General features: G+C 36.2%; 1 protein-coding gene across 3 annotated transcripts; it reads right to left on the reverse strand.

Annotated features, from left to right (window-relative positions):
• Nucleotides 1-3,150: 3,150 nt before the first annotated feature.
• Nucleotides 3,151-24,767, reverse strand: LOC129258220 (uncharacterized). 3 transcript variants are annotated; one of them, XM_064101861.1, is made up of 11 exons: nucleotides 24,731-24,767; nucleotides 19,495-19,609; nucleotides 17,685-17,800; nucleotides 14,091-14,375; nucleotides 13,282-13,421; nucleotides 12,332-12,416; nucleotides 11,739-11,907; nucleotides 10,670-10,854; nucleotides 10,046-10,193; nucleotides 8,230-8,363; nucleotides 3,151-6,714 (listed from the first exon to the last, which is right to left on the reverse strand). In XM_064101861.1, exons 2-11 carry the CDS (start codon nucleotides 19,559-19,561, stop codon nucleotides 6,388-6,390), a joined length of 1,656 nt encoding a protein of 551 aa, XP_063957931.1. In that variant the 5' UTR covers nucleotides 19,562-19,609; nucleotides 24,731-24,767; the 3' UTR covers nucleotides 3,151-6,387. The 3 variants fall into 3 exon arrangements, with proteins under 3 accessions (XP_063957931.1, XP_063957932.1, XP_063957930.1); XM_064101862.1 differs by lacking the exon at nucleotides 24,731-24,767 and having other exon boundaries at nucleotides 19,495-20,085; XM_064101860.1 differs by lacking the exons at nucleotides 3,151-6,714; nucleotides 8,230-8,363; nucleotides 10,046-10,193; ... (5 more) ...; nucleotides 19,495-19,609; nucleotides 24,731-24,767 and adding an exon at nucleotides 15,116-17,675 and having other exon boundaries at nucleotides 14,295-14,375.
• Nucleotides 24,768-26,473: the final 1,706 nt, after the last annotated feature.

A 26,473-nucleotide genomic window follows, 5' to 3' on the forward strand; every position in this document is an offset into this window, starting at 1 on the left:
AGGGTATGATACACATAATTGCAAACTATAAAAAAATAGAGTAGAGTAAACTTAAGTACCTATACCATTTTTGTAGTTTGTGCTGACTGACATTTTTCAACTATCTGTTTGTAAATGTTAGCAAAGACGTCATAATGACGCCATTTCAGTTGAAATTGACACACTCATTGCGCTAGGGAGGGTGAACCATATACGTTTGTACACAATAAACCTAGTTTGCTCACCGTTATTGTCCTATAACTTGGTGAAAAAAATAACTCAGGTTTCCTGGAAATATTTTTATTTGAGTGCACGTACACCTATGTAGATGAAGAAAACTTTGAAGAATTAGAATGTGTCTTATTAAAATAAATATATATATCGATGTGAACAGGGGATTACACAACGATTCTAATTTAAAACAACAAAACAGATATTCACTGTTCATTGGGATCGATGATACAGTTCAATACAATTCCATATTACAAATAAAGTGGAAATGTGTAGAGTATATCACGTGTTATAGCTATAACCTCACTCAATTTTTACATTATTGTCAATTACTGTCACACGCCATAAGTACATTAAAATAGAATCATATGAAAAAAAAAATAATTTTGTAGATGTTTTAGAAATAAACATTTTCTATTTTGTAACTAATGTGACCAATATAAAACAACATAGAAAAGAGCATATAAGGGTATGGGTTTATTACTCATCAAACAAAAAGCGGGTTTTGATAATTTTGTGTCAGTTATAACCACGGATCATGATTGGTTTTGTTTTTAATGGAGCCAATGATTTCATACTTAACCTTCTAAAGGGTTAACGGGAAATGATTCGTCTTCATTTCCTTTACGGCCTGATTTTCCCTTCATTTATAGCTTCCCCGTCCCCCTTTTCTCTTATCTTCCCATCCCCTTCCCGTACCACTCATTAACCTTCTTTTGTTCTAGAAAACGTTTCCCCTCTCATCACGACTTCCCGTCTACTCTTATCATTTTCATGTCTCTGCTATCACTCGTAAATGTCATATAAGCGTGAAATTAAGCAGATTTGTTACCTAAATAATAATAGTTATCCGTTACTCGTCTAGGAAGGGACACGTTCTGTTTATTGGTCTCCTTTTTGCATGTCACTGAACTCGTCTATAGACAGGGAGAGGAGACTCCTTATTGTTGGTATTGCTTTAGGGTTGGCTCTCATGGATAAATGTGTTATAATTACCTCGCGTTTGAGTTTTTCCACTTTTCATATTTTGGGAATGTTTGCTTTTGTAATTTTCAGACTTTTTAGCAATATCTTTCAAATTCCACTCGCAAAAGAAATTAAACATATAACTGTTAAAGTTCTTATTCATGTACATTTCTTTCAAGTCAAATCATGTGGATGTGTGTAATCATTATAAAACAATGGATGATTAATTACTAAACTTAGTAATCTGTAGAATCAACATACTTGCGAGATCATTTTCTAGACACTGATACTAAAAAGGTAATCTTCTACTTTATGAATGATATAAAAACAAAGTTTTCCTCTCCCTTCACAATGACATAAAGTTCTATATACTCCATAATTTGTTTTTAATTCGACATATATTTTACAATAAATTATTATCATGCATATATTTTCAATATGTAAAATATTTAGAGTAAGTAAGACCGAAGGGAGAAGTCAAAATGTCTATCACCCCTCTTTAATGAGATAGATGACTGACAGGGATCGCGGCAAACCATCTCGTAGCGCAACCAACATTTATTGCCGTTTTCCGCCTCGCTCTTATATCAAGTGTTTGTATTGGACCAATAGCGTATCATTTTCAAGTAAAGGTGATCCTCGTCGCTTTCTAAAAACCGAGACATTTTCCTCAAAATACTGGCTAATTCATTCAGTATATTTAGCCTGACTATCGACTGCGTGTCCAGGGTTTCGTTTCTGACGTGAGAATTACCAGAAATTTAGGCCGTTGGCGGTAAACGATTGTCTTGCTCGAGTCGCCCGGAGGCGAACGATGCCGGGGATAATACGCAGACGACACCGCTCGACACTCGGCTATAAGAGCTATTAATATGGGAAGTGTTAATCACCTCTCCAGAAAGGGCGCGAAAACGTGAAAGGCCCCAAGTCATCGATAGTCGCTCCTTCTTCATATTGCTGAATGAAATACGTTGACTATATCGACAAGGCAATAAAATACATATCGCGAAATGGGATGAATGTTTGAATTGAAACATTAAGATGCATGCTGATTGCCGTTGGGTTTCGAAATGATGAAGAAACCGCGAAATGAACTAAGAGTGTGTGGAAATGGACTCTGACGGCGGCGCTGCGGTCTTCCAAGGCTTGTGGTGCATGATCTAGCGATCTTTTCTGTGAAAGTGTCGAGTCAACACTCGATTTACATCTGTAATTATGCCGGGAGTGAAATGATACGGGCCCTTAACCCCAATATGTGAGAGTAATAGAGGGTAAGCGAGCCTCGCCTCTGCATCTATTAGCCCGATATTTCAGACCACTCTTCAGTCGAATGTGATACACACTTAAGAGCTGCGTGCACTGTAACATCCCGAGTCAACGAGAAGGATTACGATCACCGCTATACGTGATCGATACAACCATGGCGAAACCGACTTTGCTCGATGTCATCTTATTAAGATGTTAAAGTAGTAACCCATTTCAGAAAAAGGAAGTTAAGGAGAAGAGAAAGCAGAAGAGTGGAGAACACAGCTCTCTAGTTGAATCCTACATAATCATTAGTTATAGGAGAGAAAAAAGGCTACTTACAGACGAGAGAGAGCTGATGAAAGTATCACTCTAAAAAAAACCTCTTCATTTTTTAATAGAATCTATTCAGATTTGAATAGAAAACCTCTTCCGAGGGACACTTACAAGGTTCTCTTCAAAATGAAGAGGAAAATCTATTCAAATAAATGAATATGTATTCTATTCAAAGTTAAATAGTTTTCCTATTCAAGAATGAATAGAATCCTATTAAAAATGAATAGAATCAGTTTCATCCTCTTGTTAAATTGGAATATACCCTATTCAAAGTTAAATAGTATTCCTATTCAAGAATGAGTAGTCTTTCTATTCAAGAATGAATAGAATCCTGTTCAAAATGAATAGAATCATTGTCATACACACATAAAGAAAACAGGAGAATCATCAGTGTTAGCTTTCACATATAACACATTTTATTGCAACACCAAATTCAGGAATTGGTAACATTAACAATATAAAAAACATAACAAATTATAGAAAGGTATATTACATAAGTAAAAACAAAAGAAAGTCACATATTCACTATCAAGACATGATCTATGAACATTATGTTTATTATGTAGTGTAAGACAATAATTCCTGCACAGTAGTCATGGGATGATAAGTTGAAGTTATCCAATTTTAAAAAGTTTTTTTCTGTAAATGATAAAACTTCAAGCATCCCCCCCCTCAGGTTCATTTCTATATTCCAATAGACATCCTGATAGCATACATGTAAGAACATGCAGCTCAGATTTTTAAAATTGAACACCATGTTGACCAATGCCTTTAAGCCATTGTAAAGCTTTCTCATAGTAAGAATTGTTTCCACAAAAATAGGGTTTGCAATTCTCGAGCTACATCTGGTATACAAAGCATTCACAGCTCTAGGTTAACATCTCCTTTTAAAGGGCAAGTCGACCCCAACAAAAAGTTCATTTGAATCAAAAGAAAAAAAATTAAACAAGCATAACGCTGAAAATTTCATCAAAATCAGATTTGAAATAAGAAAGTTATGAAATTTTAAAGTTTGCTTAATTTCACAAAACAGTTATATGCACATCCTGGTCAGCATGGACCGATGACGTCACCCACTCACTATTTCTTTTGTATTTTATTATATGAAATATAGAATATTTTCAAATTTTGTAGTTTTGTCAATAAGGGAGCTCTTTGTTTAATTGCAGTATGTTGCAGAAGTGGATTCCCCACATGTAGGAAGGAGTCAAGCCCTTTTAAAACTTGTAATATAGAAACAAATTACGATATTTCATATTTCATATAATAAAAATACAAAAGAAATAGCGAGTGGATGACCACATCAGTTCCCTCATTTGCATACTGACCAGGATGTGCATATAACTGTTTTGTGAAATTATGCGAAACTTTAAAATGTCATAACTATCTTATTTTAAATCCAATGTTGATGAAATTTTCAGCGTTATGCTGGTTTGATATTTCTCTTTTTATTCAAATCATCTTTTTGTTGTGGTGGACTTGCCCTTTAAGGACAAAGGAATAGGTTGTATAAAGTTACATGCTTGAGATTAGCTAAAACCAGATTTTGCATTTTTTAAATGTTAAAATGATAAATTTTAATGTTAAAATTTTAACATTTTTTAAATGTTAAAATGTTAAAAGTTTGAGATATTTTTTCTGAGGCGGCGACAAAATCGAACGGTTTCTCTGGTTTGAGTCCTGATTTACTGGCATTCCCTGCATTTTTAAAAGTGTCTTTAAATTTAGAATTTATGGTTTCTCTTTGGTGTGAGCAATACAAACTTTCAATTGCCATCCTGAGAAATTTGTAATCTACTTCTCATGAAGAACCCATCCAGGGTTGTTTGATTTAAATCATGTCGATTTAAATCATGATTTAAATCATGTGAGTTTTTCAAAAAAAATCACTGATTTGGCCTGAATATGAATATCAATGTCATTTTTAGGTTTTCAGATAATTTGCTTTAAGATGCATATCTCATTTTTCTAAAAAAAAAGAGGTGATATTTTGAGACAGCGCATAAAACATGCTAAATTTTTGTTTTGGTTGCCCTACCTCCTTAAAAATACAACTTGAATGACTTACCCACTTGACTTCACAAGTAGGGGTTTGGGTGCAAGAACATTATTGCACAAGAAAATTGTTGACATTTGTGATTGATTTTCACCCTTAATTCACTGAACTTGACCAATCTGAAAAAAAAAAATCTGTATCTATACATCTGTACAACAATTTCAAGCAATATTGTGAGATTTTTAGAAAACAAAAATTTCTTTTGAACTTGCCAGTTATGAGAATGGTCCAATACTCGCTTCTTTAATACTTCCAGCCCAATTTTCAAATGAAAACAAGTTTTGTCTACTTATGCTGGTAAACAAAACTTGTTACTTTTGGTTGCATTCTTTCTTTAAATGTTGGCATTTGCACAATGTGCTTGCCTCCACATTTCTCTCTGTTATTTCATGTTATTTACCTATTTATGATAAATACTTCTAAAGCTACAAAAACCCTAACACATATATACAACCCAGTAGGCTACGCACTTTAACCTCTTTACCTTGTTTCTATATATAGGCTGTTATTGCTGGCACTGAGGTACCGCTGTCTTTTCCCTGCCCAGTAAAAAATCCCAAACATGTTGGCACTGACAAGCATCAGTTTTTAAAAGATAAATCACATAAATGTGCTGCGAAAAGATATGCCTTCCTACACTTTTTATAATCTTATATCCGAGTAGATATTCATACGTAGTGATATTTAACATAATACGAAGTTTGAACTTCAACACTAGTTAATAAGTTTTACGCTAATCTTCTGCAGACAGAGGTGCTGTGATACCTGTCTACAACTGGTATGACATCATACAAAAAACAATATGTACATCTTTTCAATTTTCTTTTACCCAAGGGGCCAGGTGGAGCAACATTGTAATGTTTTCATGATGTAATCTTTTATGATGTTATACCAGATGAGGTTGCCGTTTTTAGACAGGTATCACTGCGCTAATATGTTGGACTAGTGAAAATGTTCCAGGTGAGCGTAGTACTTATGTAGTACTTGTTGAAGTTTAAACTTTCATCAGGCTTTTTCATTTGAGGCGTACAAGTTCGATAGCACACCTAAAATAGTCTTGAGGTGTGCGATTTTCAGCACACCTAAATTTGGTAAAATTATACACAGTTAGATACAAAATGCACACCTACAGCATACCTGAATATATTGAGAAGTAGTGTTTGTAGCACAACATTCATTTCTCAAAAGAAAAAGCCTACTTTCATATCATTCTTCTACTTTGTTTTCTACAAGACGCGTTACTGCTGGCATTGAGGTACCTCTGCCTTTCCCCTGCCACAGTGTGTATACATTCGTTTGCAATTAAGAAATCCCAAACATTATGGCACTGAAATTGAAATTAGACAAATCAATGCACTCCTACTTTGATGTTGGTTGTAATTGCTGTCTGGTTAAGAAAGTATCAACAAATCACTAACTGTGAGTGCATGGATTTGTCTTCACAAATGATGCAAGTTATTTACCTATCAAAGATTACCACTTCTTAAAGCTACAAAAATCAGAACACTATAGGTACATCCATTAGGCTTAAATACACCAATTCACCTAAATGTGTTGTACAAACATATGCCTCCCTAAACTTCTTTTACCTTGTTTTCTAGATAGGTTTTGAGAAGTGTTACTGCTGGAACTGAGGTACCTCTACCTTTCACCTGCCCAAGTTTGTAAACATTCTTCTGCAGAAAGTCCCAAACATGTTGACATTGCCAAGCATAATCCATATCAAGGATATACACTAGTTTCATGCATATATCAATTCCTTTCAGGAGACTTGTACATGGGATGGTGCTATTTTCCACAACAACAAACACTTGTTCTGGTTTGTCAATTTCACCTTGAATTAACACAAACGGTTGTGTTTGAGTCTTCTGGTCCAAGAAGCCTGGTATGTTTGTACCAATCTGCATATGAAATACAAATAAAATTGGTGACAAGTGAGATAGCAGAACCATCCACAAATGAAGGAGGGAATATTTAGTGCATCATTTCAATCTTAGTAAAACAGGCAAATGTAGTGAGGGTTGTGAAGCGGAGGGCTATACTGAATGCCAGACTAAGTTCTGATAAATGCAGGGAAATACAGCCAGCAGCTATACATGCCAATATTCGTTGAACTCAATTCTCACTGAAACATATTTTCCTCCAGAACAGTTTTCAAAGAAATTTTTTTTTAAATTAATTTCTCAGGTTTTTTAGTAATCACTACGGAACAGTACTATCATTTGTAATGTACGTCCATCCATTATGACAGGCGCGGATACGGGGGGGGGGGGGGGGGGCGAGCGGGGGAAAAAAGGGAGTGATAACCTTTTTTTTTTTCTTGTAAGATTTCAAAAAGGAGTAATAAAGACTTTTTTTTTTGCTTGTCAGATTTCAAAAAGGAGTGATAAGCTTTTTCTTTCTTTTTTTTTTGCTTGTCAGGTTTCAAATTATTGTCAGAAAATTTTCCCAGTTTGAACCCCCCCCCAGAAATCCTGGATCCGCGCCTGCGTTATGAGACGATATATGACAGGCAAAACAATTAATTCTATCTTTTATTCTCATTCTCAGTCACAAATTTGAGTAATTTTCAAACCAAAGATGATGTCAACACCCCCCCCAAAAAAAACAACATTTTTATTGAAAAATGTACACCCCCATTCAAACATACAATATTCCAAACCAAGTAGAGCAGTTCGCGTTTAGTTATAATGTGTAGCTTCACTGTGTTGACCGCTAAATGCACTGTCATATATTGTCTCATAATGGATAGCTTCATATTCCTATTAGGATTACAAACGCACTCATTTACTAGGAATAATAATTAAGGCTGATTTACAGAGCAAAACCTTTTCAAACATTGACAGGTTGACACCAGCCTTAAAACTGATTATTTTTTCTGTGAAGATTCAAAATAAACACGTCTGTTTGCAGATTTTTCTGACGGATCCACGTTTTCAAATGTCAAATTTTGGGGGTTAAAAAAGACGAAAATTCACCCACACACACACACTATGCGTCTCAGACGTGTAAATACCCTTGCTGCCACAATTGCTTAGTTTTTGTGTCATATAGCTGATTTAACTGACTCAAACTTATAGAGCACTATAGCGGGCTTGTCAAATTATTTAAATTTTACTATAAAAAATTCCATCCAGAAAGGAGTTTACTGCAGTTTCTTTCACAAAATGTCATATTTTTGTCTAGGCTTTCATGGAGTCATAGGAGTGCCCCAGATATACTGTAGGAGAGCAATTTCTACTTTTTGCCCAGGTGCTACAACCCTTTGCAATGAGCCACTGTGTGTTTTATGTAATATCACTAAAATAATCTCAGTCCTGTCCTTTTAATAGCAGGCTCTGGGTATTTGTTTAATTTCTGCTTGATCTGTCTGAAACAGTGTGTGCCAAATAGTAAAAATAAAATTTGTTCCTCACCTCTTTGCGCTGCACGAATGCCTTGCGGGCTTCATCCATCGTTGAAGAACCACTTCTCCCTTTTGCCCCTTTCTTCTTTCCCGGTGGAAACAGCATAGGCAACACCTGCAGAGATAAGTTTACCTCCTGTTCATCTGAAACATAGGAGACAAGATACAACTACATTTGTAAGTTTCTAAATTATAGTTCTTCCAAATGTTTATTTTCTCTCAAACTCACATCAAAGTCACATCTGTACAAGAACAATTTATGCCGCAGCATAGCAAGAGTAAATTGCTCATCAACCAGTTATGGGAGCGTGTTGTGAATCAAACAAGTGCATATGAAAGCGCGTACAGACGCCGCAAACGTGACATGATAGCAACGGCAAAAACACCTGCAGAGAAGTAAACTCCAGGACAGACTAAGATTAATTTGTGCTCATTTTATCACATCTAACCTGAGATTAAAGTTAAGTACAGATGTGCAGCCCGAACACCCAAAATTTCCAACAACCACCCTTTGATGAGTAAACCTAAGAAGATGCAAATTTGCAACCCATGTGTTAACCATTTACTTTTGTTGCTTTTGGAAGGGGCCTTTTTAAAACTAATCAGTGTTTTTTAATACCAAGTAAATTGGAATGCAAATAAGTACTTTTTGACAATATATCGGTAAACCAAAGAAAAATTCCTCAAAAATTAATATGTACACCAATTTTTAAAAAAGGGGCCATAGGTAAACAAGAGAGGCCAAAAAGGACCCTATTCGGGCCACACATCCCCGTACCCACCCTTTTACTAAGACCCCCTTCCCAGCATCAAACACGGGCTTTGTCCTCCATTCATATCACACAATTTCAAATTGGAGATAAAGAGGTGGTTATCAAATACGACTCAACACCAGTGAATGAGACTATAATATCATTGGTTATATTATAGTCTTAGGTGGGTGAGAATGATGTTGGCAGAGGTCAAATTAGAGTTATCTTGAAATAGCAAATTTTTTACAAAAATTTTCATCCTTCAATACTAAAATCACTGTACATGTCAGTAGCATAAATTTAAGATCCCAATATTGGCGTAGAGATGATAAAAATCGATCTGCATGTCAAATTTTGATGAAAATGACTTTAAAAAAGATTTTGTTGTTGCTAATTAATTCAGATTTTGTTCTGACAAACTTTTGCATTTCAATTTGCAAATATTATGTCCTACATGTACAATGAACTTACTGAACCTTGCAACTTACATGAACATGATCTGTAATCTTGTATTGAAAGCAATTAATGTATTTATGCTCTCCTGAACATTTCACTTTTTTGTTGAGATATAAGGCTTTTATCATCTCAGCAATGATATGATGAAGGAAGCAAGTTTTCGTACGACAAAGTAAATGAATTAATAATAATATTCATATTTAAAAGAAACAAATACTTTTCCAGACATATTTGTAGTTTATTACTATTACTGCAAATTGTAAAAAATGTTGATATAGTTCACATCGCTCTAATTAATTAACATTAACATTAATCCCACTTACTGAAATGGGACAATCATAGTCTGAATTATCAGGTTTTCACCAAGCTATTATAATACATACATGTAGAATGGATTTCAAATTGCATATTCACTACTGTAGGCAGGGCCTTAGTTAGAATTTTGGAGTTGCCCCTCATTTTTGAAAGAGTGCCTGTCCAAAATGGGCTGAATTTGTATAAAATGTTCATTACTTGCCCGTCAAAAAGGGAAGTTACCTGTCAAAGTGACGGGCATGGCATGGCCTGACTGTAGGTTTGAAAGAAGAGTGAAGCTGTTAGACATAAGCACCATTTTACCTGTTTCAACAGCACCTTTGAAGTTAAGGTATAGCCTCCAATCCACCTGCTTTTCAGCATAGTTCAGGACATGTCTGCAAAATTTCGGCCATGTGAGGAATAACTTATCTGCTGATTGTGGGAAAAGAATTCGGAAATCCTGGTCAACCTGTATAAAGACAAAGTTAAAATCGAATAGTTTTATGTTTTGTCATTAGTATAAAGAAAACCTGTTTTGTACATTCTATTTGCTCTATTAAAGTGGAAACTACAAGAATTACATATACATAAAATTGAATAATTTACTAAGCTGACTGGTCAAAAAATGGCTCTGCAAAAAATTTGAACGCAGGGAGCTAAAAAGTGTATAAGTTGTGAACTGTGAGAGCTGTGATATTTTGCCACCCTATGTAGACACCCCTATTTTTTTCACATCACATTACAGAACTGTGCCATCGTCTTAGAAATGCAAGCTGGCCTGAAGGAAAAACCTGAAAATGTGAATGAATCTGGGCTTTTAAAAGCCTTCAAAACGGGCTGAAATTAGATAAAAGTGCAAGATCAAGCTGGAAATCATAAATTAAAAAAGCAGGAATTACTGCAAAAGCAGGAAGACTTTACTAGTCAGTACCATTGAAAACTTACCATTCCTTCTGTGTCAATTAAACGTGGAAACAACAGTAAAAGCTCTTGCACAGGTTTGTCCTTATTGTCTCTAATGTAGCCTGCCCTCGCCTTACAGGTATCCCTCATCCATGATCGAACTTGTTGCCTTGGCTCTTTGTGGTCCTGAAGCCACTTTATTTTTGCATCTACTTCCTCATCTCTATCTAAATATGCAAATAAATTCAGGGAGTTAATGCATTATGCCTTTTTAGTTTATTTATAAGTCATGACAGTCACAAGCAAATGTTCCATTTCACCTGATGACAGTAAAAAATTAACACAAGAAATAAAACATGTGGGCAGGCTGTGACAATTGGTTGCCTGATTGCCCTGGGCAATCATTTTTTGGTTTGGGCAACAATGATTAATATCAAATCGTAAGTTAGCTTGCATCAATGTTATCACTTAAGTTACACACATCCAAAAATTATACATGTCTTAAATAGTTACAAACCATAAACATATTCTGACTTTGGCTTTGCACAGACCGTTTTGTTATGCGGCTTGTTAGCAAGGTCAAGCAGTTTTAAGGCCAAGCTTGCCTGACCAGGCAATCAAGTGAAGAAAAAATCGTCGCAGCCTGCATGATGCACGCTCAACCCCCAGGCTCATACACTGTAATGTGCATGGTGCTGAATAGATGAAGCATGTGAAGCCTTAAAGCACTAGGAGTTTATTTGTTAAGATGTCAAGAATTAACCACTTCCCTGAATATTTCTTGACTGATTTCACTATTTTGTACAAACAAAAAGGGTACAGAAAAAAAGGAAGGAACTTGTGGCGCAGATCTCCAAAATATCATTCAGATCGATACGAAAAATTGCCTCATTTTCGTTACAGCGCAACTAATTTGTATATTCAGATGTCGCTTGAATGTGTCAGCATGATTGCTTAAACCCACTTTTTAAAAGACACTATACACATGCATGGGTATTATTTGAGACTAATTCTGTGTATGCTTCCCTGGCAGACACAAATACCCCTATTAGATCTCCATGACCAATTAACTAAGGTTATGTAATGTTCAGTTGTTATATTTCTTCCTTACCTGACGACAGATCCAGGTCTTCTGTATTAGGCAAGTTTGCTTGCACTTTCTTGTTGCTTTCTTTTGGCGTTCTGGCAGGATCACGATATCTGACGTTCCTTAGCCGCATTTCAATGTAACCTGATGAATCTTTTGTTTTGTTTTGGCTTGCTGGAGTGAACCAGGTCAACTTTAAAGTAAAAGAGTAAAAAAAGTAAAACAAAACTATTGAATTTTAGAAGTAGAGATCACTGTTCATAAGAATTTGTATTACCCTTTGGGGTAACTGTACGGTCAATCAGATTTACCTTAATAAAGGCTTGCCCAATCTGAGACAATAACCTTTCAATGATTTAAGCATTTAGACTTTCAGTTGTATCAAGTTTCATCCACTTTTGTCTGGTTGAGTAAATAATAACCTGCTGCAGATAACGTGTTCAGGGGGTCATTTAGCATTAGCTGATATTAAGTATAAACAATGGTTATCTTGGTCATCATGAGCCTAAAGTCAATGATGAACATGGCTTGTAAATGGGTGATCCTATCTTTAACAAGTAACAATGTTACACACAATTTATCTAGCCATGAACTAACATAATGAACTCAAAACTTACGTAAGCATCATGATCATCATTGTCCAACGCAGGAAACTGGGTAACAATGCATTTTGCCATTGCCAATTTTTGCTCTGTTTTAGGCCTTTAGAAAAATGAAAATTGAATGTTTAAGAATATTGTTTTAAAAGGCTATATATATTAGAGATTAAATGCAATTCTTTGCAGGGAATAAATTACCTAGTATCGCATCGCAATTTGCTTTGCTTTTTTGCAGGGCTGCTACACAAAATTTACTTTGTGTCACAATTTTTTTTCCATGGGATTGTACATAATTTGTTTTAAATATTTTCCCATCTCCAAAAATTTCTAATCAAATCTGGGAAGCAAAATTATTCCCTGCTTTGAATTGTAGTCTGATGAACTTCTGCTTCATCGGTGATCTGCTTTGAGAATATCCTTTATATAGCAAAATTTTGATCCACCCATTTTCTGATTTTAGTAATTCCAAACTCCCATCCTTTAATAAAGCAGACAAACAGTGCAAGGTGTATGTATCACACCAAACTATTTCCAAGCACCTGCATAATACACATGTAATGTCAGCTCATTGCATGTATTTGTTATGTAAATGTGATAAACAATTCAAAAGCTGTGTTTAAATATCAACACACAAGTTTCAATTATGCCATGAAAATGTAAAAAAATATAAATTTATGTGAAATTTGTTAGATAAGATTACATGTATACAATTTTTATACCAAGTGTCTGGTTATTTCTGGTATGCAATGCACCAGTTAAGTTGATAATTAACTTTTGTGTCATCTACAAGAGAAAGGGATTGCTTTTGAAATGGTATGTATGTGTCTGTGGTCAAACTTTTAATCCTTGACATCTATTTGATCACTGGAGTCAATTGGTAAGGCAAATAAGCAAATAAACTACCACATAGTATAGCACATCTAAATACGCTAGCATTTCCTTTTTCTGCTCATAGGATTTTAGCTTACCACTTTGTATATGTCTCTATCAGGTGTGAGACCAATGTGTTCACTATCAATTTTCGTGAATTGTAGCTGATGCACCCTTCCTCCATCTCCTTTATAAGCTCCTCCCCCTCTCTCCGTTTGGACAAGATGGCTCGTATGTCCTGCAGATCAGAAGTGATTACAAAGAAAGGTCATAAGTGGATGCTTTAAGTGATCCATGTATGTGCCGGGGCCTTCACATCTAGAATATGAGAGAGATACTATAGGAACAGGAACAAACAAGGAGCCTAGCTAGTACATTTTTTTTCTTCATTTTGCGCCAACAATCGTTAAATGTGGTACCATCATCCAAATCGATAGTTTCTGGGATTGTTTTCATACCTTTTTTTTAAATTAATTTCATATTTTTCTAAAAAACAGCCAATATGTGTCAAATAACTGCTTTACAAATCATGGGTTTTTTGGTTTAAAAAAATGATTTTTGCCTTTACTGACAAATATTTTGAAAAATAGGAATTTAACTTAAAAAGAAAAAACAAAACATACCCAAGAACTATCGATTTAGATGATGTTTACCCATTTTTTACCCAAAAGTATTTTTTCTAGGCTTGTTAAAAAAATTGGATAAATAACTTGCTGTTTTTGGTGAGTTTCTGAAAAGCAAGTTCTTAATCTAAAATCTGATGCTATAATTAGATTTCTTGTGAAATTTCCTTTTAAAAAGTGTCTACATTTATTCAGCATACATTATCAGTTTTCAAGTTACAATGAAAACAATTTTACAGAAGTCGCAAGGCTCTGACCTCCCTTAATGTTGATTAAAAACTTACATGAGCCATCTTGATCTTTTTAGCCTCGGGTGGTTTGATGATAGATGTTGATGAACTGCTTGGGATAGACACTGACGAGTTGCTGGTGTTTGGGATATCTTCTGGTGGTTTAGATGTTGATGATGAACTGCTTCGGATAGACGTTGAGGAGTTGCTGGTGCTTGGGATATCTTCTGGTGGTTTGATGATAGATGTTGATGAACCACTTGGGATAGACAGTGAGGAGTTGCTAGTACTTGGGATATCTTCAGAGAACGTGCAATCTTCAGAGATCAATGATGGTCCCTCAAGTAGTGAAGTGCAGAACAGATGGTTATTAATACAGTAAATCATTAAATTTGTTTTCACAATTCCCAAAACAGAGTGCTCAATGGATTCCCAGAGATAATTTATTCAAAATTCCAAAAGTTCCAATCAGCATTTAATCACTATACTACTTATAGTTTCATACAAGAGTTGTACTAAGATCAGGTAGAATCACTAAATCTTTACAAAACTCCCTAGCTGGTTTACAAGCTCTTTCAGGAGTTCCTGAGCTATTGAGCTACTCAAACATGAAGGTCTATGTACTCCTTTGTTTTTTTTTTGGTCTGTTTGTTTTTATGTCAAAGCATCGACTTTTTTTTTTAAACTAAGAGTTTCTATTACATGTAAAACTTGAAAACTTATATACAGTATTAACATCCAAGTTTTTAGACCAAAAATTTGGATCCTGCATGTCCGTCAAAGTGTCAAGTTACATTGCTATGAACAGCAAGCAGTCATAAAGGAAGTGAGTTGTGAGTTGAAATTGTAACGAATTAATCAGATTTCTTCACATGCACAATGTGTATGCAGGTCAGAAACTCTACATGCAAACAAAAAATGTTATCTACATTGTGCATGTGTGCTGTGCACCCTCTACATGTGCATTGTATATCGAGCTCTGGCTCAAAATTAATGGTTTGTGACCTGCAGTAGATTGAAAATCCTGTTTTAGTAACTTAGCAAAATAAATCAATCTTTTTTGCGATTGAATTACTCACCTACAACATACATCTTGTGCTTATGTAATACAAGTCATCATCGTCATCATAGGATTTAGTAGCATGCAGGGGATTAGAGTCAATCAAATTCTCAACTTGAACCACAGTTATTTCCTTTGGCTCTTTAGGTTGTACCGCATAAGCATGGAAGTGTCTTTTAAATCCATATGTATGCCACAAATGGCACACAAGAAAAACTGTTGTACCAACTGCAAGCACTGTTCTCACATTTCCAAATTGGGCATCTCCATTGTCATTTTTGCTAACTGCCACCATCATATTTTCACGATACTCAGTACCATAAACCTTGCACCACTGTGCAACATATATATCATCATATAAAGGTATGCTACATGTCTGAGATATAATTTCAGCACCTTCCAATGATGCTAACATCACAGATAAACCAGGACCTGTTTCAACAGATTTCTGTGTCATTGTCTGATTGCTTAATACGTTATAGCAAAGCTGCATTTGGTTTCTGTAGGCTAGAGTTTTGGCAATATTTCTGAAATTGCACACAATGTGTGCCAAACGTTTAGAAAAGTTGTGCTTTCCTTCGAAACGCATCACCCAATAAATAATGAGAGGTCCAAGCAGCTGCATTGCTGAAGGGTAGTGGCTCATGAAGTGGTGTTTCGGCTTCAGATCACGATCAGGAAAGAGTTGCAAAAAGAGCATGTGGTGGTCTCTAATTAATTGTGCCAAGAACAAGGTATGTCCCTTGCTTATCTTAGATGAAAAAATGATATCCATACATTGTTTCAAAGCTACGATAAGTTCCCAGTGCTCATCATCTTCTTGAATAAGATCTGCAAGCATAACTCCAATATGACGGACAAGGCACCACATTTGTGCTGCATGCTGTCCTGCAGCACCATCAGGAAAACGAAGCTGATTGCTAGTGAAGGGGCAGGGTTTGTTACTTGCATCAGGTAGGCCGTAATTGAAACTCGTAATCCTGGCATTTAATGTTTCTAATGTAAAAGCTTGTTTTCTGATAAGTTCATGCAGCACCAATTTCACCTCCAAGGGGCACACTCCCTCTAGCATGTCATGCATGATGTCTGGTGCTCTGTTGTCTAGAGTATGAAAGTGTGTCAATTCATTCAAGATACATGGTGATTTTATACCAGTCTCTTGTAAGCTATTCCTATTAAGGTCCAGTTGATAATTCTCAGGTGTCCGCATTACTTCTTTTCTTTCAAGTAAAGCATGCTTTATGTCAGCACGTGGCATTCGGCAAGTTCTGCATGGAAAGTTTGCTGTGAAGCCCTCGCTGAAACCAAACAATGAGTGAATCCCTAGATTGTCTCCTACTACTTGTGCTATCCCAACCTTTACAACTCCATCAAGAGTGTCGGTATGAATGGCTATACCATCTGACTCAAGCACCTTCAGATCTTTCAGCAATTGTGACAAAATCACAGGATATCCATAAAGTTTTGCGTCACTTGAATTGAACAGCATCAACAAATATATGTTTGCTAAAGTTGACCGGTATTGAGGTGGTACACTAGCAATTTTGAAATACACTCCTGTCAGTTTGTGAGTCCCAGACTTAGGACTAAGAGGGTTGGTAACCTCGAAGTCATCTACATACAGAATTAGTTTGATTGTACGAGTGCTAGATAAAAACCTACTTTGCCTGCAGAAAAAACCATCTTGAAAATCATGCATCATACCATCTGTGCTTGGTACATAGCTTACAGCTAGTTTCATAAGATCTGTTTTTTCAAGCAATAAGGTTATTAGCTTTTTAATTGGAATGTACTGGCATGTGATAGTCTTCATAACCTGCTGCACATTGCCTGTTAAACGGTTATTACATGGATAATATGCAATACCTATTGTAGTTTGTTCAGGCTGAATAAAAGCTGCACTGTTCTTGAAGAATTTCTTCTGCTTGTATTGACTTTCCATGTTATCAAACGGGTGGGAAACCATATCTATATCCAATAGGAGACTTTGAAATTCATCATTTTCTTCAAGTCCAGTTTCTGCACCGAATTTTTGCACCTTATATTTTATATACATACACGTGTCTTTAACTAAAGAAGCTGACTTTTCTACAACTTCATTAACTGTGGTATGGACAATGCTACTGTTTGCCAGCAGACCCGCAACCAGCATGACAGCCCGTTCCTTAATTTCATCCTCACCAAAATAATCCCACATCTCAGCATCCCCTTCTGTTGGGTCAATGTCAACATCAATGTTTTCAGCAAAATCATTGCCTGCGTCAACATCTGCAGCATTATCAAAATTACCATGTGGACGTGGTGGGACATGGCCATGTGGTTCTCTAGTACAAGCATGACTCATCAAGTGGCGCTTGAACTGTTCCGTTCTGCCTGAGAATGTTCGTTGGCACCCTTCCTGCATACATACTATACTTTCTGTAAAAATACGGCCCTTAATAACACCATGTCGATTCTGTAAATGCCATAAAATTGCTTTACTGCCACCGTCTATAAGTTCACCACACTTGGGACAAGTACAATTATATTCCATTAGAATAGTGTTTCCGATATACTCCTTTACAGAGTAAAAGTCAAAATAAAAGTACCTTCAATTCCTTTATCCTTTGGAGCAGCTTTGATCTTGGACCAAGTGGCTTTATCAAATCCGCTTTCACAGCTTGATCATCAAGGAGAAGGAGGGTTTCTTGGTCAATCTCTTGTTCTGTTACAAATAAAACCATATGACCATATTCCGTGTTATTCATGATCCAGATTACAGGCATTGTGGGCATGTGTGTTTTTACCAGGTTTTCATGAGGGGTGTAATTAGAAAGAAAAAAAATTAGTGGTTCTTGAGTCGAAGTTCTCGCTTCGATCTCATGGAGCAGTAGTTGGGGAATCTTCATAATACATACAATGTAGCTGAATTTGGTAGAATTTAATTGGTATCAAATTCAAGAAACACTTTTGAAGTTTGAAACATAATATTTGCTGATGACCTACACAAATCTTGGAAAATTAGGAAGATTCAAAGTTCTTCACATGGCTTTCTAGTGCGCATGTAAGCAAAATCTTTCTGCAATATTAGCGTAAGTGATAATGGCGCAAAAAACCTGAGGCACACTATGTTTATCTCACACATATTAATGCATTGCATCTTCCCTTTTGTGTTCTAAGCATGCAAGGACCCAAATTCCCCAAAATGCCCTTTAATATTTGACCAACTGAAAATCATATGACACCCCTCCCCCATAAGTTTCTCCTTGCCCCTTCCCCTGTAAATAATGCACGCTCTTTATCGACCAAAATTTTCCTCTGTGTAATTTGATGGGAAACATATCGATTCTAATCGGATACTCTAATAGTCGCTACAGATAAACCATTTGCAATAGAAAGCTCAAACTTCTTGAGGATGTCAAACTTAGTATTATCTTTATTCTGGTATCCTTTGATAAGCAAAAAATTCAAAAAAATTTTGAAAGAATGAAAAGCACCCTCATGCTACATTTTAACCTATGATGGCGCATTTCACAAAAACGAAATGTCTGATTTTTACAGAACTTTCAAAATCTTGTATTTTGACTTCATTTGCATCTAATTTGACACCAAAGGTACAGAAATATTCACTGAAAATGAGTGAAATTAAGTAACTTTTTGCTCCTTCCCACAATTTCAATAGCTATGAGCTGACATAAGAGGGCATGGCGCACCTTTTTGGTAAACACATAGTCCAAAATTTTTCCATATTATATTGAGATAAGTCATTTCCCACAAAAAAAACACTGTTGTAAAAATTAAATTACCAAAAAAGTGTTTTTGACCCCTGTATAAAGCCCACTCCTACTTCAACAACAAACATAAGGCGGAACAAAATTGTTCTGGTTACATACTGCCCAGAAAGTTGGGTAAGTCTGTCGGCAAAACATTTTATTTTGAACAACAATTTAAAGTTGATCGCTCATTATAAATATTCCAAGTAAAAATGAGTGCAAAATTTGGAAGTTTGACATCACACACCTTCAAGCTTGCTAACCCCCTACAAGCCAAACAGCTCCGTAGGTCAAAGCATGGCCAAACAAATCCATAGCCAGACAGGCTCACATTATAGATGGAATATTATTTTATTGTTGCTTGAGGAATTTCTCGAACGGATAAAAAAGTGTGTAAAGTGATTTGTTACTAACCATGAACGCCCAACGTTATTCTCGGACTTTGATTGAACGGCAGTAAATGTCTTGCGTGCTGCGTACATTCAAATACGGAAGGCTTAGGCATGCATTTACTGTGCATATTTAACACTGTTTTGCATACCAAATGCAGTGTTAAACTCAATTAAACTTGCTCAGTCTGAGAAATTCTTCAAGCAACAATATCAAATTTTGCGACAGTTGAACAGTTATGATTACAAAAGCTTACCTTCAAAATTTTCCAGAAATCTTTCCAGCCCCCACATCACTAGTTTCTCTTTAACAAAGTCATCCATGATGACAACACACTCCAATCTGGAAGGAGATCCGTGAAAAGGAAGGAGCTGTATAAAAAGGGAAGATAATCATTATCGGGGTTAAAAGTTTGGTTCAACTTTTTAATTTGACATCACATTTTCAATTTGACTTAACTCATATATAGAGGACCCTCTCCTAATGGCCTCAAATGTTGAAAATTAGTTTTGCATAAATCTGTTTCTATCTCTTTCCTACGAGGGCTAGCATTTTCTTGTGAGGGGGGGGGGTCCAAATTTACAAAAAGTCGACGGCGATAAAGTTACAACACCCCTATTTCAGCAACAAAAATTTAATAACCCCCATCAATGATACACTTTACCCCCTAAAGAGGCTAAAATTGTATTGAAATCAGTCCTTTTGAGCAAAATAAACACACTATCTGTGGTCATCAGGTGGGTGTTTCATAAAGCTGTTCGTAAAGTTACGAACGACTTTACGCACGACTGGAACATGTTCTTAGGTCATAATTCAATTACATAGGGATATCACAGAGCACAAGAAAGGATCACCAGTCGTTCGTAAAGTCATTCGTATCTTACGAACAGCTTTATGAAACACCCACCAGGTGACTTCAAACTTTTTGATCATCAAAATGTCATTTTAATACTCCTTGGGTATAAATTTTTCTAAAATTTAACTCTTGGGCGATTATGAGACACATTTCTTTTTTATTTAAATTTTTTCCCCTCAAATAGAGCTCAAACTAAATTTCTATCTGATTTAATTTGACATGATAGACTAGAGCTGAATTAAGAAGCACTCATACAGGAATGTTAATTATTTGTCTCTGGAGACATAAGAACATTTATAAGATGGAAACTATCCCCTCTAATTTCATAATTTTTTCGATTTTGAGAAAACCATTAGAGTGGTGGGTTTGTATGTTGCTGCTGTTTCTACAACATAAAAAATCAATAGGTGTGGGTAAAAAATACAGTTGTCTATAAGGCAAGGGCAATAATGGAACTTGTAAACATAAAACTGGCAACGAGTTCTCAAGCTTTAAAATGGGCCAAAAATTAGTTTAAAAAAATCAGTTCTTTGAGCCCCTATTTTGGTGCCTTTCCATTCTTTAAGCCCCTATTTTCAGCCCTGCGAATCTCACACCCATACCAAAACAAAAGTTTAGTACCCCTCCCCCCCCCCCCCCGATCGATATTTGCTCTTGGAACCAAATTATGTCTCACATATATGAAATTCTTGTAGGCCTACATGGCATTATAAGCTTAGTGTTCAAAAATAAAAATTCCAGGGGAATTCGTCCCCTCCCCCCCCCCCCTTAGTACTGCCACTGCTGAAAAATGTCTCTGGAGTGGCTTCTGACATGACTTGCCGCGATAAATTGCTCTGACTTAACCCATTTTAGATGTGCCACTGAGCGAAATCATGCACGCTCGCTTTAAAAGACAATATCTGATCTGATTTTGTAGGCACACAATATTTCATTTCCAGTAATTTTTCAACAAACCCCCCCCCCCAAAAAAAAAAAAACATTTTAAGGCCAAGTAAAACAAAAAAAAATGGTTCTCTTCTGGTTTTTGGAAAAATAGGAGGGGCTCTTTGTTTTTTATTGAATTAATTTCTGAATACCTACGGTTTATAGCACTATATTTTCAATATGCGGTGCCCCCCAAAAAGATGGAGGCCTTTTTATTTTCTTGTTTCAAACATCTTTATAAAACAAGTTATATGGCCTTGGGAATTAAAGTTCCGGGGAGGGGAGGTAGTAGACTTGCATCTTTTTGAAATCACACAGGGCTTTATTTTTGTTCATTATCAGATCACTTATATAATATTCTGAGAAAATAAAAAAGTCCTGAATACAAAGTCTGTTGCAATTAGAATTTGTTGAAATACATGTAAATATATGCAAATGTCTCTAATTTCCCCCCTCGATCGGATTTGTTCTTTTTTACTAGCCCTGACAATATACATATCGGTCATATCAGACCAGCAAACTAAGCTAATTGCCTGACAGTGACTTTTACTGGTAAGGCCAAGTAAAATCAATTCCTAGTTTCTCGTCCGGATTTTTCGAAAATGAGGAGGGGGTTCCATGTTATTTATTTGATATTTGATTTTTTTTTATACACAAAAATGCTATTGGGTCAACTTCAACACATTCTTCACAAATTTAGTAACACTTGTACTACACTACAGAGGATCGAAACAAGGTGTAATTGCATATTAATGTTTTTTGGTATATCATTGTCTAGAAGTCCTCATATTTTTATTCATATCATTTCAGAACAAAAATATCAAATAACAAAGCAATTAAGGCGGCCCCAAAAAAAGGAAGGAGGGGACGAGAAAAAAAATTGAAATTATTTTTATTTGGCCTCATCTGACCACCTGACAGGTGTGTGTCAAGCCCTTTTTTTTGGGGGGGTGGTCTACATATGTGACCTACTATCTCAAAAGCCCACAATAAGTCACCTAAAATGAGTTTTGAAATTTTCATTGTTGAAATTCCATTATTTTAATTATATTATTCTAGAATTTACAAGACGGCTGTGCCCTTAGCCTTTAGGTGTTGACATGCGTAGTCAGTCACAACTATGTCAACAGAGGGTTTCCTTTATGATAAAAATATTGAGGCCTAATCTTAAAGATCCATAATGCTTAGAAAATGTTTCGAATCGGCTACTCTTAAAATGTGGGATAATTCATCAAAGCACATAGTAATAAAGTACTAAAATCTACAAGAAAGGCCAACTGAGAAACTCTGATTTCTGAAACGAATTGAAATAAAATCACAGGTTTCTGGTAGGCTTTGAGTTTCCCCCTCCTGCGCTAAGCGTGGAAGCTTTGAAATTTCCTGAAATCATTAGCAAAAGAAGACAATCTTTGTTGTGATTCTACATCTGCCCTTTCCCTAACTTCTCTTACTTTTTCATTTTTTTTTCTCTCTCCCCCTTTCTCCCTCTCTCCTTTTTTTGTTTTTTTTTGGGGGGGTGACTGCCCCAACCCCCCCAGCTACATGCCTGGTAGTTATGACACTGATGGCTAGTTTTATCTCAATGTCAATCTTGACACTTTGCCAAAGACTCTCTTTGCATGCATATAATATAGGCCTAGGCCTACATAAAAAAACTAGAAATATCACTATCAGTGATTAATAATACTACCCCCGCCAGCAGCGCTCTACCTACATAAAAAATAATATCCCACTATAATAACCCCAAAAAGAAAAGAAAAAATGAAATATTTTGAAGTCTATCAGTTAGGGCAAAAACTATGCATCATCAGATATATCAAAGAATGACATTTCACTGAGAATCCAATCAACAGTGCAACCTTCTTTTTTTTTAACTATTAGGCCTATATCTTGCACTTCTTCATATCACTATGGACCCATGCACCGAATTTCAAATCAATTGGTCAAAAAATGAGGGAGTAGTATGATCCACAAGATTTTTGCACCAATTTTATTTTAAAATGTTGTTGCCATGGCAACGCAATTCTCGACTTTGACGAAAATTATATCTTGCACTTATATTTTATACACATCAATATGGACTTAATGTTCCAAATTTCAAATTAATTGGTCCTTAACTGAGGGAGTAGTATGATCCACAAAAATTTTGCACAAATTTCATTCAAAAAATGCTGTTGCCATGGCAACACGATTCTCGACTCTGACGAAAAATATATCTTGAATTTTTATACATCATTATGGACCTATGTAAGCCTACTAGCCTAATTAAAAATTCAGGTCAATTGATCAAAAACTGAGGAAGGAGTTAGATCCACAAATTTTTTGCATGAATTTCATTCAAAAAATGCTGTTGCCACGGCAACGCAATTCTCAACTTTGATGAACAATATATCTTGCACTTCTATACATCATTATGGACCTATGTAGGCCTACTAAATTTCAGGTCAATTGATCAAAAACTGAGGGAGGAGTTAGATCCACAAGATTTTTGCATGAATTTCACTCAAAAATGCTGTTGCCATGGCAACACATTTCCCGACTTTGACGAAAAATATATCTTGCACTTCTACATATCATTATGGACCCATGTATTAAATTTCAAGTCAATTGATCAAAAACTGAGGGAGTTTGATCCACAAGATTCTGCAACGGACCGCCCGCCCGCCCGGCCACACGGTGATTCCTATATAGGGCCTAGGCCTACCCCCTTACAGTTACACACCTTGTGTGTGGCGGGGGTATAAAAAATCAGTAGTAGGCCTAAGTTAGGCCTACTAGGCCTAGGCTATAGCTACCTTCAAGACAGTGAAGCCATAACTTAGGCATTCATTGAAAAAAAATTGAATATCAAATACTAAAGTTAGGCCTAGGCCTAAACTAAGTTAGGGCCTAGGCTAGGCTAGGGCTAGGCCTTGATCTAGTCTAGCCTTGGCCTGGGTCAGGGCCCAGGCCTGCCGCCTAGTATGAAATGAGGTTTGGAATAAAAATATGCTTCTTGACATTTTTGTGCATGAGATCGCTGAATACCTTAGCCTTCAGGGCCTATACAATCCACGCTTCATGAATATACTCGTAATGTAGATAGATCTAGGCCCCGCCGGGATCTAACAGTTAGGCCTATAGCTAGGCCTACATGGGTCTGCCTTGTTTTGCCTTGCCTTGCTCAAGACGACTCGACATGCTATTGCTAACCATAACTTACTAGGCCTAGTAGGCCTAAAGTTAGGCCTAATACTAGTTAGATAGGCCTAACGTTAGACCTAAGGTAGGCCTAGCCTAGCCCAACTTCCAAGCCTAACTTACTCGAGTTCCATTTGCTGTCTTATGACTGAGACTGCTAGTGCTAGCCGCGAGACCAGGGCCAGGGCCAGGCCCAGGGGTGAACATCATAAAACAACATCAATTCCAGACTAATCATTGTGCAAACTGCATGCAGACTGTCGAATGCAGTAGGCTAAGGCTAAGCTACCGTACATCAATCATATTCATAACGTATGTGCATCGAGTAGCATCGCAGTGATCGTACATGACATTTTGTGAGTTGCATTGACATTTTGTGAGTTGCATTTTGACCGAAAATCGTATGATGGCACTGTTGCAGATACAAGAAATTTGTTCAAGAGAATAGAGCATATTAATACATATAAAAATAAAACTACTTCACCGACAAAATCATGTAATATCTTACAGATTAAACTGGATAACTTACCGCGGTATACACTCATGATATGGCGACTGATTTCAAATGATCGTCTGCGTGGCTGCGCTAGCTGCGCGCGCGGCCGGCGCGGTGACGTCAGTCAACAAGTTTGACCAATGAAATGTTTCATCGAAGACAACGTCATTTTGAAGAGAATACGTATCAAAAATTTTCAGCATCCACGTCATTTTGTCGGGGGGGGGGGGGCACTCAACTTTGGGTTTGGTAGGGATGTGCGGCCCCGGTTTCTGAAACGGGGGACAGGTATAACCGAGTTGACTCTGAAAAGGAGATCTATAACCGAAGTGACCTTAAAAGCAGTGGCGGCACCAGGATTTTTAAGGGGGGGGGGGGGCAAATAGGGGGCAAAACAAAATGTGGGGGGGGGGGCAATGCCGGACAAAAAAACCCTCCCTTTTCTTTTCTTTCTCATTTTCAACCCTTTAATTTTTCACTCCGAAAATTATTGGGGGCAACTTGGAGGGGGGGGTCAAATGCCGTTTGAAGTTGAGAGCTATTTTTTGTCAATTGCTCTGGAAGCAAAAAAATCTGAAATTTGCTTAAAATGGCCGGGGGTCTAGATATTAAATTTCCCCCAAAAGGGATTAAGAATTTTCAAAAAGGGCTTGTGAACTAAATATTGTGCTTGAATTTATATGGGGTCTACGGAGCGGCAGGCAATTAAGGCGTGAAGAGGGTGTTTGCGGTGGCACATTTTTTAGGTCAGTACGTGCCCCGGGCATTTTGTCATTCAAAAGGGAACGATTCTCTATTTTCATTAAATAGTCTTCTATTCAAAATATTTGACAAGGAAATCTTTTTGTTATTGTCATTCAAAATGAAACGATTCTTTTCATTTTAAATAGTTTTCTAATCATTTTGAACAGTTTTCTATTCAAAATATTTGACAAGGAAATCTTTTTATCTTTGTCATTCAAAATGAAACGATTCTTTTTCATTTTGAACAGTTTTCTAATCATTTTGAATAGAAAACTATTCATTTTGAATAGTTTTCTATTCGAAAATATTTGACAAGGAAATCTTTTCAGAATTTGAAGAGGTTATTTTAAGAGTGTATATATCTTTGTGGTATGATAGAAAGACCTAACAAAGTGAATAAGAAAAGAGAAATGTATACATGGAAATGAAGAAGGAATACGAAAATATAAAATCACAATCTTTTCAAAGACCATAAAAACGGATTTATCGTTTTTGGTGACATATAGGCTTTATAGATCTGTAGATGGAAAAGGACCCTTTTCCATTTTTTGTGATTTATATGATTGACATGTAAATTGATCGGAATATTCTATGATCTTGGGAAGAAAATGTAACAGATCGTGCGAATCTGAGTGTAAAGGATGAAAGGAAAGCTCAAATAATCCTGAGCATTGAAAAATGAGTCCATTTGAAAACTGCAAAAGTAATTCAAGAGTATCTCTATATATTTTCTTTCCTGTCATTTCATTCACATCCGATCTTCAGCTATACTTTCATCATCTGACCTATCCGACCATTTACGCATCTTTTTGTATTTGATGTCATCTATACGGTCAAATCACTTTGCAGCATGTTACAGTCAGTAAAGTTCAGCTGAGAAGTTTTGTGTCCTTATTATTTTTTAAATATAATTTTTTTAAAGTTTTATCGCAGCATAGACCTTTTGCATGTAATACTTGATTTCTACTTTTTCTTATTTGTAAATGCATGAAAACGGGGGGGGGGGGGGTAACACAATTTTTTGAAAAATGA

The sequence above is a fragment of the Lytechinus pictus genome, chromosome 7 (genome assembly GCF_037042905.1).
Source record: "Lytechinus pictus isolate F3 Inbred chromosome 7, Lp3.0, whole genome shotgun sequence".
Taxonomy (NCBI): Eukaryota; Metazoa; Echinodermata; class Echinoidea; order Temnopleuroida; family Toxopneustidae; genus Lytechinus; species Lytechinus pictus.

Coding starts and splice junctions, on each gene's coding strand:
- LOC129258220 (XM_064101860.1), bottom strand. CDS start 17,629: ATGGAATATAATTGTACTTGTCCCAAGTGTGGTGAACTTATAGACGGT.